We start from the raw sequence: 14291 nt of genomic DNA, 5'->3' as shown, positions 1-14291 counted from the left end.
GCAAATGATGTTTACAGTATTTCTGCCTCAGTAAAATACTCCCATGCGATGCCTCAGTCCAGTGATTCAGCTCAAGCAACGGAGCATGTGTAGGCCTATTTTTAAAGTTTTTATGCCTACAATTCACTGATTGAACCAGGCTGTGATGTAGTTGAGATGTAGACATCTACTACTGCATCAAAGATGTAGTTTAAGATGGTTCATGTTGATTTAAATACGTATTTTAAATATTATTATTTTTCCATTTGTTGATTGGTTTGGTTAGCATGTTTCTAGCAACTGGCTATTTTTTAAATGTTCGAGGACCTTTTCTATTTCTGTTGTTCGAGTCTTTGAGTGTTTTTGTCTACCTCCACTAGTAATCCCAGAAGGGCATACCTGGGTGAAGTGAAAAATTGGTCATCATACTATTACATAATAAATTTAAAGGGAGTTTTTGACTTAAGTTCTCTGCACTGTCCTAAATTATAACTGTAGTACTTTGAAGCGTGTCTCACTGACCTATGGCTCTCCCAGTCCTAGGGAGGATTCACTGAGCAAGGCCTCTTAAATCACAGGTGAATAATTAAGACAGTAACGAGGTTGTGTTTCTCAGCTTGAGTTTCACAGGCCCACAGTCCAAAACAGAGGGCTTTCACAGGCACAAAATGGGACATTGTGAGTGTGCTTCATTTAAAACCTGCTATTGTGGTGCTCTTGTCCAAGGCCACCAGCAGGAGCTGGCAGAGTTCTGTGCTCAGCCTGGCTTCCTTCTCACTCTGAGGGGAGAGCTTCTTCTCACACGGATGAAGGCGAGGCTGGGGGTCACTGTTCTCCGTCAGGAATCAGACCGGGACCTGGAATCTCCTAGATAGTGGAAAATGGGGAGCGTGCCCAAATTTTCTACAGTACAGCATCACCCGATAGCCCTCCAAGCCTTCCCGGGGTATCAGTACAGGGTCCCCCTGCACCCCCACCCACACACACACACACATAAACCATCCGGGTCCCCCTGTAGCGCCAAACATTCCCAGGGCAGGGTCGCATGTCATTCAAAACCCCCTTCTTAAGACACACGCTTGTCGTCAGGTTATTCGCAGCAGGAGCGTGCGTGTGCTTCTGCAAGTAACCCTGCACCCCTCATTAAAAATGCACCGTCCCGTGTGTTGGGTTACACATCACGAGTCGCGTGCGTGCGTGCTGGGGCCGAGCTCTGCTCCCGCTCGGAAGCTCACGGAGACTGCGGAGGCGCTGCCGAGCTGAACCGTTCGACCGCGCCGCTCGTCTCGTCTTCTTGTGTTATGGCAGACGTTGACAAAATGGCGCCACGGAGAACGCAGTGGGCCGCGAGCCGCAGCAGCGGGGTTCTGAGCGCCGCGCGTCTCGTTCGCTCGCCGGTGGCGCAGATTCACGGCCGCGCCGCCTCTTCCTCGCGCTCGTAAACGATGTTTGCGTAATGTTTATTACCGCCGGTATGCAAGCGCCGCCGCTCGTTAATCCGCCCGTCAGAGCAGCAGGCACGGCCCCCGGCTGGCGGCCATCTTTAATTCCCGACTTGTTTGTCGACGGTCTTGTTGGGTAACTTCGTGTTTTATGCCAGGTTCCTCTTGCAAAATAGATTTTGATATCAGTGGGGATTTCCTGGTTATAAAATGGTTAAATCATTTTTTTTGTTTTTTAAAACCCCCGTGGGTCTAGTTAACCGTTTGGATGAGGACGGTGGAGTTTGGTCACACCCCGCTGCAGCACGGCCACACTGCTGGGTATTTGCGGAGATTTCCTTGTTCAGGCGCATGTTAGGTTATGCTGTCGTGGAAACCGTGACCCACTTTCAGGATTCTTGATTGAACGGCGGTGTTTGGACCATGGCAGACTCTTTGTTGCGTGGCTTTCTGCTAGCACGGCGTTTCTGTGCACGAACATTAAAAGGTTAAATTTGTATGCTGAATGTGTCACGCCACAGTAAGCGCAAATGTGCTTCCTGGTTCACCGGTGCACCGTTATTTAAGATGGTGAAACCATATCCGTGTGTTTCCTGTGACCAGCGGTTCATCTGCATGCTGCTGTACTCCAGCAGGTCTGCGCACTTGAGCTGAAGTGTCCACCTCCACCGTTACGCTGGCCTGTACACCCTACGGGCCGCACGGTTCTGAGAGAGGGGGAGGGAGAGAGAGAGAGAGAGAGAGAGAGAGACAGAGAGAGAGAGAGACAGAGAGAGAGAGGGAGAGACAGAGAGAGAGAGTTGATTGCTGTTGTCACTACGCTTTGGCAATATGTATTTTTAAATATGTCATGCCAATAAAGCATTTGAATTTGAATTTGAATTTGAATTTGAGAGACAGAGAGAGAGAGAGAGACAGAGAGAGAGAGAGACAGACAGAGAGAGAGAGAGAGAGAGAGAGAGAGGGGCGTATCTGTCACTGATCGTCGGGAGGACCGGGCGAGACGCAGCACTACTTGCGGAGCTGAGCTTTGAGAGCAGACCGCGCACAGAGAACGAGTCACACGGTCCCCAGTACCATCACATTCTCCCCTGAACTGGGTGACAGTGCGATGAGTGAAGAGTACTGTGTATGGGCATACTGTGGCCTGTTGCAGCACCCTCAGAAGCACCACAAAATGGAGTCCGCTATCTACAAATTCCTACCATGCTTGTCCTGAGCTGGTATTCGGTTACAAATTACGGCAGAAATATTTGTCTACAAAGGCTATTCTTGTATATCTACAGGGATTGTGGGTATTCTGCATTTTTATTGATTGAAAAAGTGGAAATTGCCAGTAGAAGGTCACTGTCTAAGCAGATTTCCCAGGATGTCAACACCAACTGATTCAAACTGTGAAGGAACACCTAATTTGTTTCAATTAGTTCATTGGATTCATTAAGTGCTTGGCTGCAAAGAATATGTGCAGAAATCGTATAATTATTTCATTAATAAAATGCAGCCAAATTGGAACTGGCATAAGCCTGATTCTGATCTTTATTTTTTGTGTACATATTATGCAGTTTAATTGATAGTCTTGCATTAGGACTAAACATATTTTACATGAATAAAATGTGACAAAAACTAAATATTTTGGTCGACCAAAATCAACAAAAGGTTTTATGTGGTGCTTTGCTGTCTAAGACTACTGAGAATTGGATTACAAATGTGTGGCAAAATCTCATTTGAGAAAGACGCTGATTTAGCTCTGGCCTGAACTCTGACCCAGCCCCTCAGTACAGGCGGTAACATTCTACTGTTTGTTTCCCACAGGGAGGGACGAGGCTGAGGGAAGCTTTGTGCCGTATACTCTAACCTTAAAGAGGGCCATGACAGCTGCACAGCTTATCACCAGTTATGTGTACATCCATTAATATGCACACTTAATGAAGCAGGTGCTCGTCAGGGGTGCACAAAGTCAGTGCCCTGGCATTTTGCTGAAAATCCTCATGATAGGGGATTATCTGTCACTTATGTGGTCTTGTTCTTACGTGATTCACGTTTGGCCTTGTCAAAGTGGCCATATTGGTTCGTGAGGACAAACTGTTAATGAAGTGATTTTGGGACAGTGGAGTGAGAGAGGGAACCTTTGCTCTTTATTCTGTGGGCGCTCCTGGGATCCCAGTGGAATGGTGTGAGGAACCGGCATGTTGCAGCCATGTTACAGGCATGTTACAGGCATGTTAGAAGCTTGTGACCCTATAAGCTTCTAGCAGACAGAAATAGACACTGGAAGGTATTCCAGTGAGGTCAGGGTCATTCTAGAATGGAAACAAGGTCCTTCTCTCTGTAGAACTGCAGTGACTTGCAGTTAGGTATTGTTTGCCTTCTCCTTGATTCCCGGTTCAGAAGATTATAGGTATTTTTGCTCTTCTGAAATGGCTTGTGGACTTGGCACCACCCAAAACTGTAACCGCTGGCATTTAGTTTTGCAATCGGAAGAGCTCTTGGTTTCCATGGACACCAGCGGTTTGTGGCTTTGGTGTGCCAGGTTGCTGTCATGCCTCCACCCTCCCAGACAGGGGGTGTGATCCGGTGTTTTGGTCCCTTCGGTTTTTGTCTGCCATTAGTCAGATGTGGGGTTGCTCCCCCCCACCCCACTCCCCCAGGAGTAATTGCATTGTGCGGGTAAAAATTGATCTGTTTTTTGTGTTCATATACACATGGCTATGATTACACTAGGATTAGAAGGAATCATCAGGGTGGAATTTAGAATTTATAGGTTTTATTTCTCTATCAGTGAATGAGATAGGTCATCTATCAAATGTTCCAACGATGAACTTCAATTGGAACTTGGTGATATGGTCTAATGGGCCCAAACTTGAGGTTTTTGCCCATGCCACCAGTGGAGGGACTGGTATTGGAAGGATACATGTTTTGAACAGAACATCATACCTGCTGATGTGAAATGTGGTATTTTTTATGGGGTTGTTTTGCACCGGTCCTTTGGTCTCTTGTTGACATCAGTGGAATCAAGTACCGAGACATTTTGTGCAAAAACCTAGTATTCCCCCCATGGAATCTCAAACTTGGCCGCAAATTGATCTTTCAGCAAAACAGTGTTCCCGATCATACCTCAAAATGAACTCTGTGAACTCCATAACAAACTGCAATTGCACCAGTGGGGATACACGGAGGGTGGGATAAACTTAATTTAAGCGCAGCAGCCGACAAGATTTAAAAATGTGAATATGCACAAATGTATTAATTCAACTAACTGTTTTGAAAAATCTTATTTTTGGCCCAAATATTTTATTTCACTGAAATGGAATAATTTTCTGTATGAAAATGACCATAAACTGTACATTGTGTAACAATAAATACAAATAATATTTAAGACCAATTGTTCTAATTGATTCGTTTAGCGCCATTGTTTCAGAGTTAGCCTGTGGGAAAGCAATGATTAGGCTGCGGACTGTAGGCTGTCACATTGTTACAGTTGCGGTATACGAGATGAACCGATGCTCTCTTACGAAACTGGCACATGATTCTGGAATTAGAAGATTCATTAGTCCTTGACTGCGCCTCGCGCTGTTAGCAGAAGTATGCACTGTTAGCAGAAGTATGCACTTGGAGCTTTGCTAAGCCGTCCATTTTTATAAGGAATTTGCATTAACATTTAAATGAGTCGGATAATCCCAAAGGTAGGATATGGATGTAGAATTGTGGTTTGCTTATAGTGTTGTAATAAATACACCAAGGTTATTATTAGTTACTACTTCCCTTAGTTCCATTAGTATTTTTCCCATTTCATTATCCAGTTCAGTTTTGTTTCAGTTTAATTTACCTTCTCTGTGTTAGTTTAGCACCATTGCCAGTGAGTACAGACAACAGCAGCTGAACTAAAATTACAGGTTTTAAACATGTATTTAAATTTTTTAAACAAATGGGATTTTTTTTTTTTTTTAAAGACAAGGTATTTTTCAAAGATTGTTTGTAACTATGAGGTGGAATATTATATTCCCCCCTTTATATAACCTACTGGTTTTGAAGTCAAATATAAGAGGAACATTCCTCTCATTTTTTTGTCATTTAAATGAATTCACCCCAAAGCCAAGGAGGGGATGCACGCTGCTCTGTTGTCAGCTGAAGATGAGCTTCCAGGCTGGGCGTGTGAGGCTCTGGCTGGGCTGTGATCCCTCTCTCTGCTGGCTGTGTTTACGGGGCGCTATCAGGCCGAGGCGCTGGCAGGGCGCGGCGCTAGCAGGGCAGCCCCTCTCTCACCCGCTTCGGCTGCTGCTCACTGCATGTCCCGCCGGCGACTTATCGTCCCCGTCTGTGCTGTCGGGCTTCTATTTCGGGCTCCCCTGCGACTCGCCGCGCTCCCCCGCCCCCCCTTCCCTTCCCCCCCTCACACATATTTTGGAAGGTTGTTTTGTTTTTCCGGTCTGACCTACTTAGCGGTCCGTGGGGCAGTCGAATGTGCATCTATTATTCAGGCCTCGCTCCTTTTTTGGTCCACTGCTGCTTGTCGGAACGACCAAACCCTTCACCGAGTGCCGCTTGGCTTCGAATTTTCAAATTTTAGTACTGCACCGACCCTCCCCTCCCCCTCCCCCTCTCCCTCAGGTACAAATACCTGGGCGTGACAGCAGCGGGTGATGACTGGCACTCGCACTTGAGCAGGCAGCTTCATCCTCGTGCTTTTTGTTGGAGGGGGAAGAAGGTTCAGCAATTTCAAATATGCGCCTGTGCACGTGTGTGGTGGCTGAGAACATGTTCTAGGAAAGTTCTCGCATTCTCTGAATGGAACAAACAATTTCCAACAATTATTCAGCCCTGTGTGAGTCTCCGCTCTGATGTGCGGTTTGACTGGAAAATGACTCGAGTTCTTTGAAAGGCGTTAAAGGGACAGTGTAGCCGAACGGCTGTCTTTCTGCACATTCTCAGTTCCGGTGCTTGTGAGTCTCACTTCTGCTGTTGAAGTACGCTGCCTGTTGTCGGTCAGTCCGTCCTGCTGCCCGCCTGCGGTCTGCTCACCGAGCCAGAGTGCCTGCGTCTGCGCACGGTCCGAGCGCTGTGGTCTAACTCCGGCTGCGCCGGCGGCGTCTCTAGCCTGAGTAACAGCATTCTGTTAGCCTGCCGTCTCCAACCAGCCTGACCTCACTTTCAGAACGCTCCAGAATACCTGAGCTCACCCCGCCGGAGGTGATGACACCGCGCGCCCACAGGCCGCCGCCTGTGCGTCAGGTGCGAGACTCAGCGGGCTTCCATGTGACTGTCTCCACGGTCACGGGGCCTAAACAGCATGCAGACCCTTTGGGCTGTTTGTAGGGATATTGCTTCACGGGTGAACACTGTTTGGGATTAGCATGTTGCTTCAGTCTAGGCACAGAATGGCTGCGTCGAAAGAAAACATATTAATAATGTCAATATTTATGCGCGGGTGTGCGCGCCTGTGTGTGTCTGTGTTTGTGTGTGTGCGGGGGAGGGGGGAGGGGGGAGGGCATGTTTTTCTTTATTCCATTTCCTCTTAATTTTTTCAGTTGGTCAAGTTATATAACAGACCTTTTTCCAAATGGTCAGTGACAGCCAAGACAAATGAATGATTAAAATGTTTTTCTGGCGAATATTTAAATGCAGCTGAGAGGCGATCTCAGTGGACGAGGAGTCTCATTGGAGTGGACAGATTTTCCCCCTCAGCCAGACCTCAGCAGTCTGGATGTTGGCCTTCTTGGGGTGTTTTTTTCCCTTGGTGTGATTGGCAGGATGTCAGAACAGCTAGTTCGCACATGCAGACTGACGCTGTGGTGGGCGGACCAACTGATGGACCCAGCTGTCTCCACAGAATCCCCCCGTGTCCACACACGGCCCGGCTCATTTCCACAGGCCCGGTAGAGCACGACACACACACGTGTGATGGGCATACGGCCCAATGGAGGCCTTTGGCCCTGTGGGCGGAGCCCTGTCACCGTGTGGGCGGAGCCATTTCATCGCGTGCTGTGCTCACCTGTTATTACGTCGGACTGTTCGTAACGAAACAAGACGTACTGGAAACTCTTCATTTCTCGTGTTATTCCTTGTTTGTTTGTTTTTGCCTGGCAAACCTTTAAAGACAGACGTAATCCTGCCAAATAAAATCACACGGTGGCGCGAGATGTGTTTGTCTGGGCTCAGGAGAGAGCCGGCTTCACAATGCGGTCATTGAGGAGCGGTTCAGATGCGGTCATTTAATGTTCCCCTGCAGATGGACTGGATTCAAACGGCGAAAAATAAGGCCTCTGTGCCTCTGACGGCACGATGTGGCTCATACTCACTTCCTGTTGTTGGAGACTGAGAAGTGGTTATATACGGCAACAAGCCTCAAATACAGCCCGTGTTTAGTCTTTCACGAGACTCCTCACCATTCTGAACAGCGAGAAGGAGCGGAAAGCATCATGGGGCTTTTAGGTTCTGTGCCTTAGAGGTGACTCTAATGAAAGACTATTCTGTTGCTTTGCGTCATGACTTATTTCCTGTTGTTGTAAAAATAAATTGTACGTACGGTAAGAGGAGTCAGATACAGCATGCACTTAATCTCTCATCGGAGGGGCTCTGCTCTCAGAGCAGTAAAGACTAAAGAGCAAGAGCGTTTGCAAGAACTGCCGCTGAACAACAGGAAACGCTCACAATGTGCAGAAAGGCCACCACCATCATCATCCTCGTCAGCCTTTCTTGGACTTAAGTCTGCTCTCAATGTTGTTGTTAAGTGAAATATCACTCTGTATCAGAGGCTGTTACGCACTGCAGCCGACGTGATGCAGACCTGTGTCATTATCCATTGAGGCAGGACGAGCACTGAGCTGGAGATGAGCTGTGGGTCTGCCTCTGTCTCTGCACACAGGCCAGGGGACACTGCGTCCTGCAAGCACTGCCGGTCTGGAAAAATCACAACAGTCAGGGTTGGTTAAATGTTCCAGTACATAAATAAAGGGGGCGATAGGGCGCGTGTTAGCACGGACCGCTAGCCCTTCTGTGAGGAGGGGGAACCGGCAGGAACGGGTCCGCGGTGTTTGTCATCTTAACGGTCGGCCAGCTGTTCCCCATCCGCCTGACAACCGCTCGCTCTCAGGCGGTTGATGGAGGTAGCCATGGCAACGCGATTCAGCCTGGGCGAAGTAATCCGCGGCAATCGCTGTGCAAACAAACACTGGTAACTCCTGAGACAGGTGCCGCTGGTCCGCTGGTAGCCCCTGTTAGCGCAGGTGAGCTACGGGTCCCTGCGGGTAGGCGATGACTCTGGATCTCCCCAGGCTGAATCTGTGAGGTGTTTGCTAGCCATGGAGCAGCCATTCCGTGGCCTTGCACCTTCAGCGCTTCGCTGGGTCTGTTCCAGTCCCACTCTGATTCTTCACTCTGATTTCACTCGTGTGCTTTGGCCCTCAGATGAAGAGCTGTGGAGGAGCCTGCAGTATTGCCTGCTGTTGTGTGTCTAAATTGGTGGTAACTGCTCAGTGCTGCTCTGGGGGGCTTTTGCTTGTGCTGCAGCTGCATAGAGGTCAGATCAGACCTGGGTCAAATACATATTTGTTTTGGATTCAAATAATTTTCTGTGCTCTATTGATCTTCCCTGGCGTGATTGAGCCTGCCAATATGACCAGAAGGCGGGGTTTGCACTTTTTGAGAGTAAAGCATAGAAAAGTGTTTGAATCCAGCTGACCCAGGTCTGGTTCAGATATTTGGATAGAGCTGAGAGGGACGTAGTGCCATTTGTGTGGGGGTGTTATGGTGGGGGCGGGTGCAACTGAGGTTGTCGGGTCCGCCTGTGGAACACCAGGGCAGAAACGCGCAGCTGGGGAAGGATGGTCTGGCGTTGCGAGCGTGCCCGGTGGAGTCCGGGGGCTTCTGGAATGCCTTCCACCTGCCACTTTATAACAGGAGGCAAACAAAGACGTGGGAGGAGCCTGACAAGCAATGGGGCTGGAATGAGCTCTCTTTGAGAGAAACAGCCATTTCCTGGAGCTAAATATAGAAGCCACTGAGACAGTCTATTTATGTGAAGGCACACTTTGTCACCAATTACTGGAGGTCCCTGTCTTGTGATGTTATGTTTGAAAAAGATATGTAGATGTTTCAAATATATTTTAAAAATGTAGTTAACAGAAAATCATTTTTATTCTTTTTACTTGATGAATGTGATTTTTCACATGTGTTTCTATGGTCGTTTTTTGTTGTATTGGATGAAGGCTAGATTCTGTGGTAATGAGCAGTCATTCCCCATCATTGTTCGTTAGTTCTGATATATTTTCATTAAGAAACGATATTCCACAGCGGCTGGTGCCCCACTTGTGCTGACGGCAAACTTGTAAGAGATATATTTAACCACGAAGCGCAAGACCAGAATATCCAGAGCTACCTGTGCGGCGCTTCAGTCCTCAGTTGGCGGAGATATCCCCCAGGTCGAGGCTGACTCGGAAAAGTCCCGCCTTCAGACAAGCCGGTCTGTTTGACATCATGGATACAGTCGCTAAGTGACTGAGAGCATTCCTCATACATTCTGTGACTGCGCTGCTCGTTTGGCCGACGTCTGGGGAAAACAGGAATTCATTTTATGACATCGCGGCAGTGATTCCAGACTCCAGTGTCTGCAGGTTTTCCTTTTCGATTCCTGTCGATCCGCTGCCAGTTTAAGCCTTGGAAATATGTGTGGCGTCTTCATCCAATAAATGATTGAATTCAGCCCTGTTGCTGGAGCCGAAGCCAGCAGACACTGTGGCTCGCTGTGATTTGTGTTTGAGAGTCCTGCTTCACAGCATCCGGGCAGATCCATCAATACTGTAGAAAGAGAGGCAGTAAAACGGAACCTCCTTGCTGTATGAATATAAACAAAACTGCTCTCGGGAGTAATCAAAGTCTGGGCAGCGAAAACTGCCCTGCGATGGATTGGCGACCTGTATGGGGTGTATTCCTGCCTCTCGCTCAATGCACACTGGGATGGGCTCCAGCACCCCCTGCAACCCTGTCCAGGAATAAGTGGGTAGAGATAATGGGTGGATGGATGGACAGCGCAAACGTCAATTTTCTTTAGAATCAGGTTGTGTAATTTGGAATAACAGACAGGGATGGAAATAGCAGTCCTAGTGCGTAGCATTTTGAGCCGGTCCGGTCTTTACTGGAAGCCAGTTGGTGCACAGTGGAATGGAAGCGTCAGCATGCTGACCTGCTTCCGTTAAGACCAGGACCGGCTCCCACTGCTTAAGAGTCAGGAGTTCTGTTTCCGTCTCTTATCTCTGGAATAATGAAATGACTAAAGTACACCAGTGTCCAGAAATAGCCCGGATTCCACTGAGCCGACCCGGGCATCTCCTCTTCAGCCGAAGTCCGCGTGTCAGTGGGTCGACCGCGGCCGAGCGTCATCGTGCGACGGGCGGTTTGAGCCGTTGTGTAATTTCCATGAAATCCCCGGCCTAAGCTCCGGGATGCTGTTTTTCAGGACACTCTGCAGAGAGTGAGTGAGGTCAGGCCTGATGTCAGATTGCTGTATTCAGCCAAAGCCCTTATTACACCCTGGATGTGAGCCGGGCACTTTGCAGCCTTTCTTCCTATCCCTTATTTTCTTCTCCTTTTTATTTTTGTTATTTTGGACTGCGGCGGCGGCAAAGCCTTGTCGCAGGGTGTTGATGCACCGATAATGTCAGGGCCTTCGCTGAGGCTCTCATGGTCTGGACTGAAATGTGTTTATTGTGGAGCTCAGAAGCCCCCTGCACCTCTCCTCTGGGGGTTGAGCCCAGACCCTGAGGGGTATTTCCAGTGAAGACTGATGAGAGAGAGAGAGAGACAGAAAGAGGGAGAGAGAGAGAGGGGCTGGTAATGCTTATCTCTCACTGCAGCGGAGCGCCTGCTCTTTGTTCTGCTGGTGCAGAAGTGGTTATGGGAGGCTGGCTGTGGAGGGGATTAGCTCAGCGGTTCATTCTCAGTTTGAGAGCGTCGTGGCAGATGGGCTGCCTGTGGGGGGGGGGGGGAGCGAGGAGGGGGGGTTGGAGAGTGACGGCGGTGCGGCGGGCTCAGGAACGGCCAGTGCCATCACCAGCTCCCCCACCGCCGTGCCCAGGGAGTCTGTTGCATAACCAGCGGAGTGCTTCTCCTGTTCCCGCCAAGGCGCTGGCTGCTGTTCCTCCCACGCTGGCTGCTCGGGGGAGGCCACAGGGGATTCGTGTTCAGCCCATCAGATGGGAACAAAATCGATACGCCCGTCGGTGAATGACACCGTCTTCTGGACCCTTCTCTTGTACTCGTGTTGCTAGTGTTGAGTGAAGTCTCGGTGTTGAGTGGAGTAGAGTGTGCCCCCCACACACAGACACACATGCGCGCAGACACACACAGACAGACTGGTGACAGTGATGGCTGTTGCTTTGCAGACAAAATGTAAAAACCAGCTTGCTTTCATTATCTAGCCTGTTTCACATGAAGAATGATTGGTGGTGATGGTAGCCTAAACACGAGGAGCTCAGTCTTTTGGCCAAGGATTTTTTCAGGGGAAAAGGGCTTTGGCCGAAACGTTGGGTATTTTGTTGTACTGCTCTGTTTAAATTGACTAAAGAACAACAGAAAACAATGTAATTAAAAATTAAAGAAATTAGAGAAAATCTTTTTTTTTCCCCTTGGAAAATTTCACATTGTTACCTTATACTGATTTTGGGATTCACACCCTGTTCATTTTGTCTGGTGATCTATTGTTAAAAAAAAGTAATTCATTTATTCATTTATCCATGGAGGATGACCTCCCCTATTTTGTTACAGTAAACATGAGGTAAAACAGTACAGTAAAATACAGCACTGTAAAAATGTCCTGCGTGTTCTTCCTTGTTCCTTGAAACCCTCAGCTGCGTGTTTTTGTAGGTCTTCTCAGAGCTAGCTAACACGATAAGCTCTTGGTGCAGTTTTAAGTGGAGTGATTTCTAATTATAGCCTGCACAGCTCTCTTCCCTGGGGGCAGGACCTTTGATTGGTCATCTCCGCACAGGTCATGACCTCTGATTATTCCTGTTGGCTCTGCAGAATGAAGACTTAGGGACTTGCTTACACGCCCTGTTGTTCTGCAGAAAGAAGACTTAGGGACTTGCTTACACGCCCTGCTGTTCTGCAGAATGAAGACTTAGGGACTTGCTTACACGCCCTGTTGTTCTGCAGAAAGAAGACTTAGGGACTTGCTTACACGCCCTGCTGTTCTGCAGACGCTGTCTCTGTTCACATATGTGTTTAAAACTGAGGGGGATCTCTGACATCATCAGACTAAAACGCTGACACACCACTGGTGTGTCCTCCTGCTATGTTTTTACCCTTGTCTCGCCTGAGTAGTCTTGCAGCCAGGCTCCCCCACCACACACACACACACACACACACATACGGTACAGACACACCTGAGAAAGCAAACCTGCAGGAGCCTGTACGGCTGAACGTAAACCACCACCTTCGTTACCAGTTACCTCGCCTGTGTAATTATGCCCAGTTATTCTAAATCCCTTCTGGTCCCGTTCTTCTGCTGAGATTCTTGCGCCGAACCCAAAAAGCATCCCGGTGTGACGTACTGGCGTTTGAGCTGACCTGTGGGGTTTTTCTGACCGAGTGGGCGTCGACCAACGCTTCGCGGCGTTCGGCATGCCGGGATAAAATAAGCACTGTGGCGCTAAGCCCAGAGCTGCGTTTAGCATCACACACACACACGCACACACACACACAGAGAGAGAGAGAGAGAGAGTAAAGCAGCGTCAGGCTCCGTCAGCACGCTGGCGAGCCCGAAGGTGACGCTCTTCAGTATTAATGAGGGCGTGCGCGCTGTCGTAGAGCGGACACACCTGCCCAGCAGGTAAGACGAGGCTTTAAAAGCCGACCGAAGACACGGCAGCCGAAAGCCCGAGGGGACTGACGCTTTTTTCCCGCTCTCCTCCTTCTCTTTCTTTCAGCCTAAAATGACCGATGTGCTGACCCCTGAGGTGTAAATGGCGTCCAAAGTGAGAGATGCTGTGGTGTGGTACCAGAAGAAGGTGAGTCGACAGCCGCCAGCTCCGCTCCTGTCTGTTCTTCCCCCTCTCCACCTGTCCCCTCTGCTCCGTCTCTGCACTGCGCCTCCGGTGTAGTTTCCCAATTTGTTTTGGTTTTGATTTGTTGGGCTCTGATGGACAGTCGTGCGGCTGAGGTTGGGGGGGAGGTTAGAGGAGCTGTGTTTTAAACATATACTTTTTAATATTTTAAAATAATTCTTATATACTAATCTTGTTTATAATATGCGGTGAAGCCGTTACGGCTGGGGTATGGCTGCTCTGCACAGAGACTCTGGGTAATAAAACTGAAGCCTGAAATGGATCCGTCTCAGATGGACATGCTAAAGCTATAAATGATACTATGAGGCTCTTCAGCTTCCTGTGTGCACTCCGGTTGAGTGCATAGGAATGTATTAATTACATAAACCAAGACAACAAACAAGGTGAAGCCTAGCTGTTAGAACCAAGAGATCCAAGCATTAAAAGTATACTCACCTGCACTGTAGTCATATATAGTTTGCGGTTGTAATGTAGTACTAAGTCAACTGATGATTGTTATAACTGATAATTCTACTCCAGAACTTCAGTTCGATTTTAAGTATTTAATTTCTTTCAACTGTGAATACAAAAAATTATAAAATTATAAAATAAACATAAGTTATTTAATATTTAATAACAAATACAACTTTATGTCCAAGACATTTTTTAGGACTCGTGCAACAAAGATCTTTGACCTTGAATCGGCTCTTATTTGGTTATCTACTTTAAATTTTATCCTGACTGGGGTTTCAGGGGTGAGAATTAGAGTTAATTAAAGAAAGTAGGACACAGATCATTATGCTTTTTTTTTGATGCACGATTCCCTCCTTGG

General features: G+C 48.1%; 1 protein-coding gene across 5 annotated transcripts in view; it reads left to right on the top strand.

The window, feature by feature from the left end:
* Positions 1-14291, top strand: part of LOC135259259 (protein PHTF2-like) — a 56702-nt gene that overhangs the window by 12759 nt on the left and 29652 nt on the right. For 4 of the 5 annotated variants that reach the window (XM_064343409.1, XM_064343406.1, XM_064343410.1 and 1 more), the window contains exon 2: positions 13343-13423. In XM_064343409.1, the coding sequence (XP_064199479.1) occupies positions 13379-13423 (45 nt within the window). In that variant the 5' untranslated portion in view covers positions 13343-13378. Of the gene's footprint in view, positions 1-13090; positions 13246-13342; positions 13424-14291 lie in introns of those variants that run through there. The other variant, XM_064343408.1, reaches the window with a different exon arrangement.

The sequence above is a fragment of the Anguilla rostrata genome, chromosome 7 (genome assembly GCF_018555375.3).
Source record: "Anguilla rostrata isolate EN2019 chromosome 7, ASM1855537v3, whole genome shotgun sequence".
Taxonomy (NCBI): Eukaryota; Metazoa; Chordata; class Actinopteri; order Anguilliformes; family Anguillidae; genus Anguilla; species Anguilla rostrata.
The sequence above is the reverse complement of the archived record's forward strand: the minus strand, read 5'-3'. Positions and strand labels throughout refer to the sequence as shown.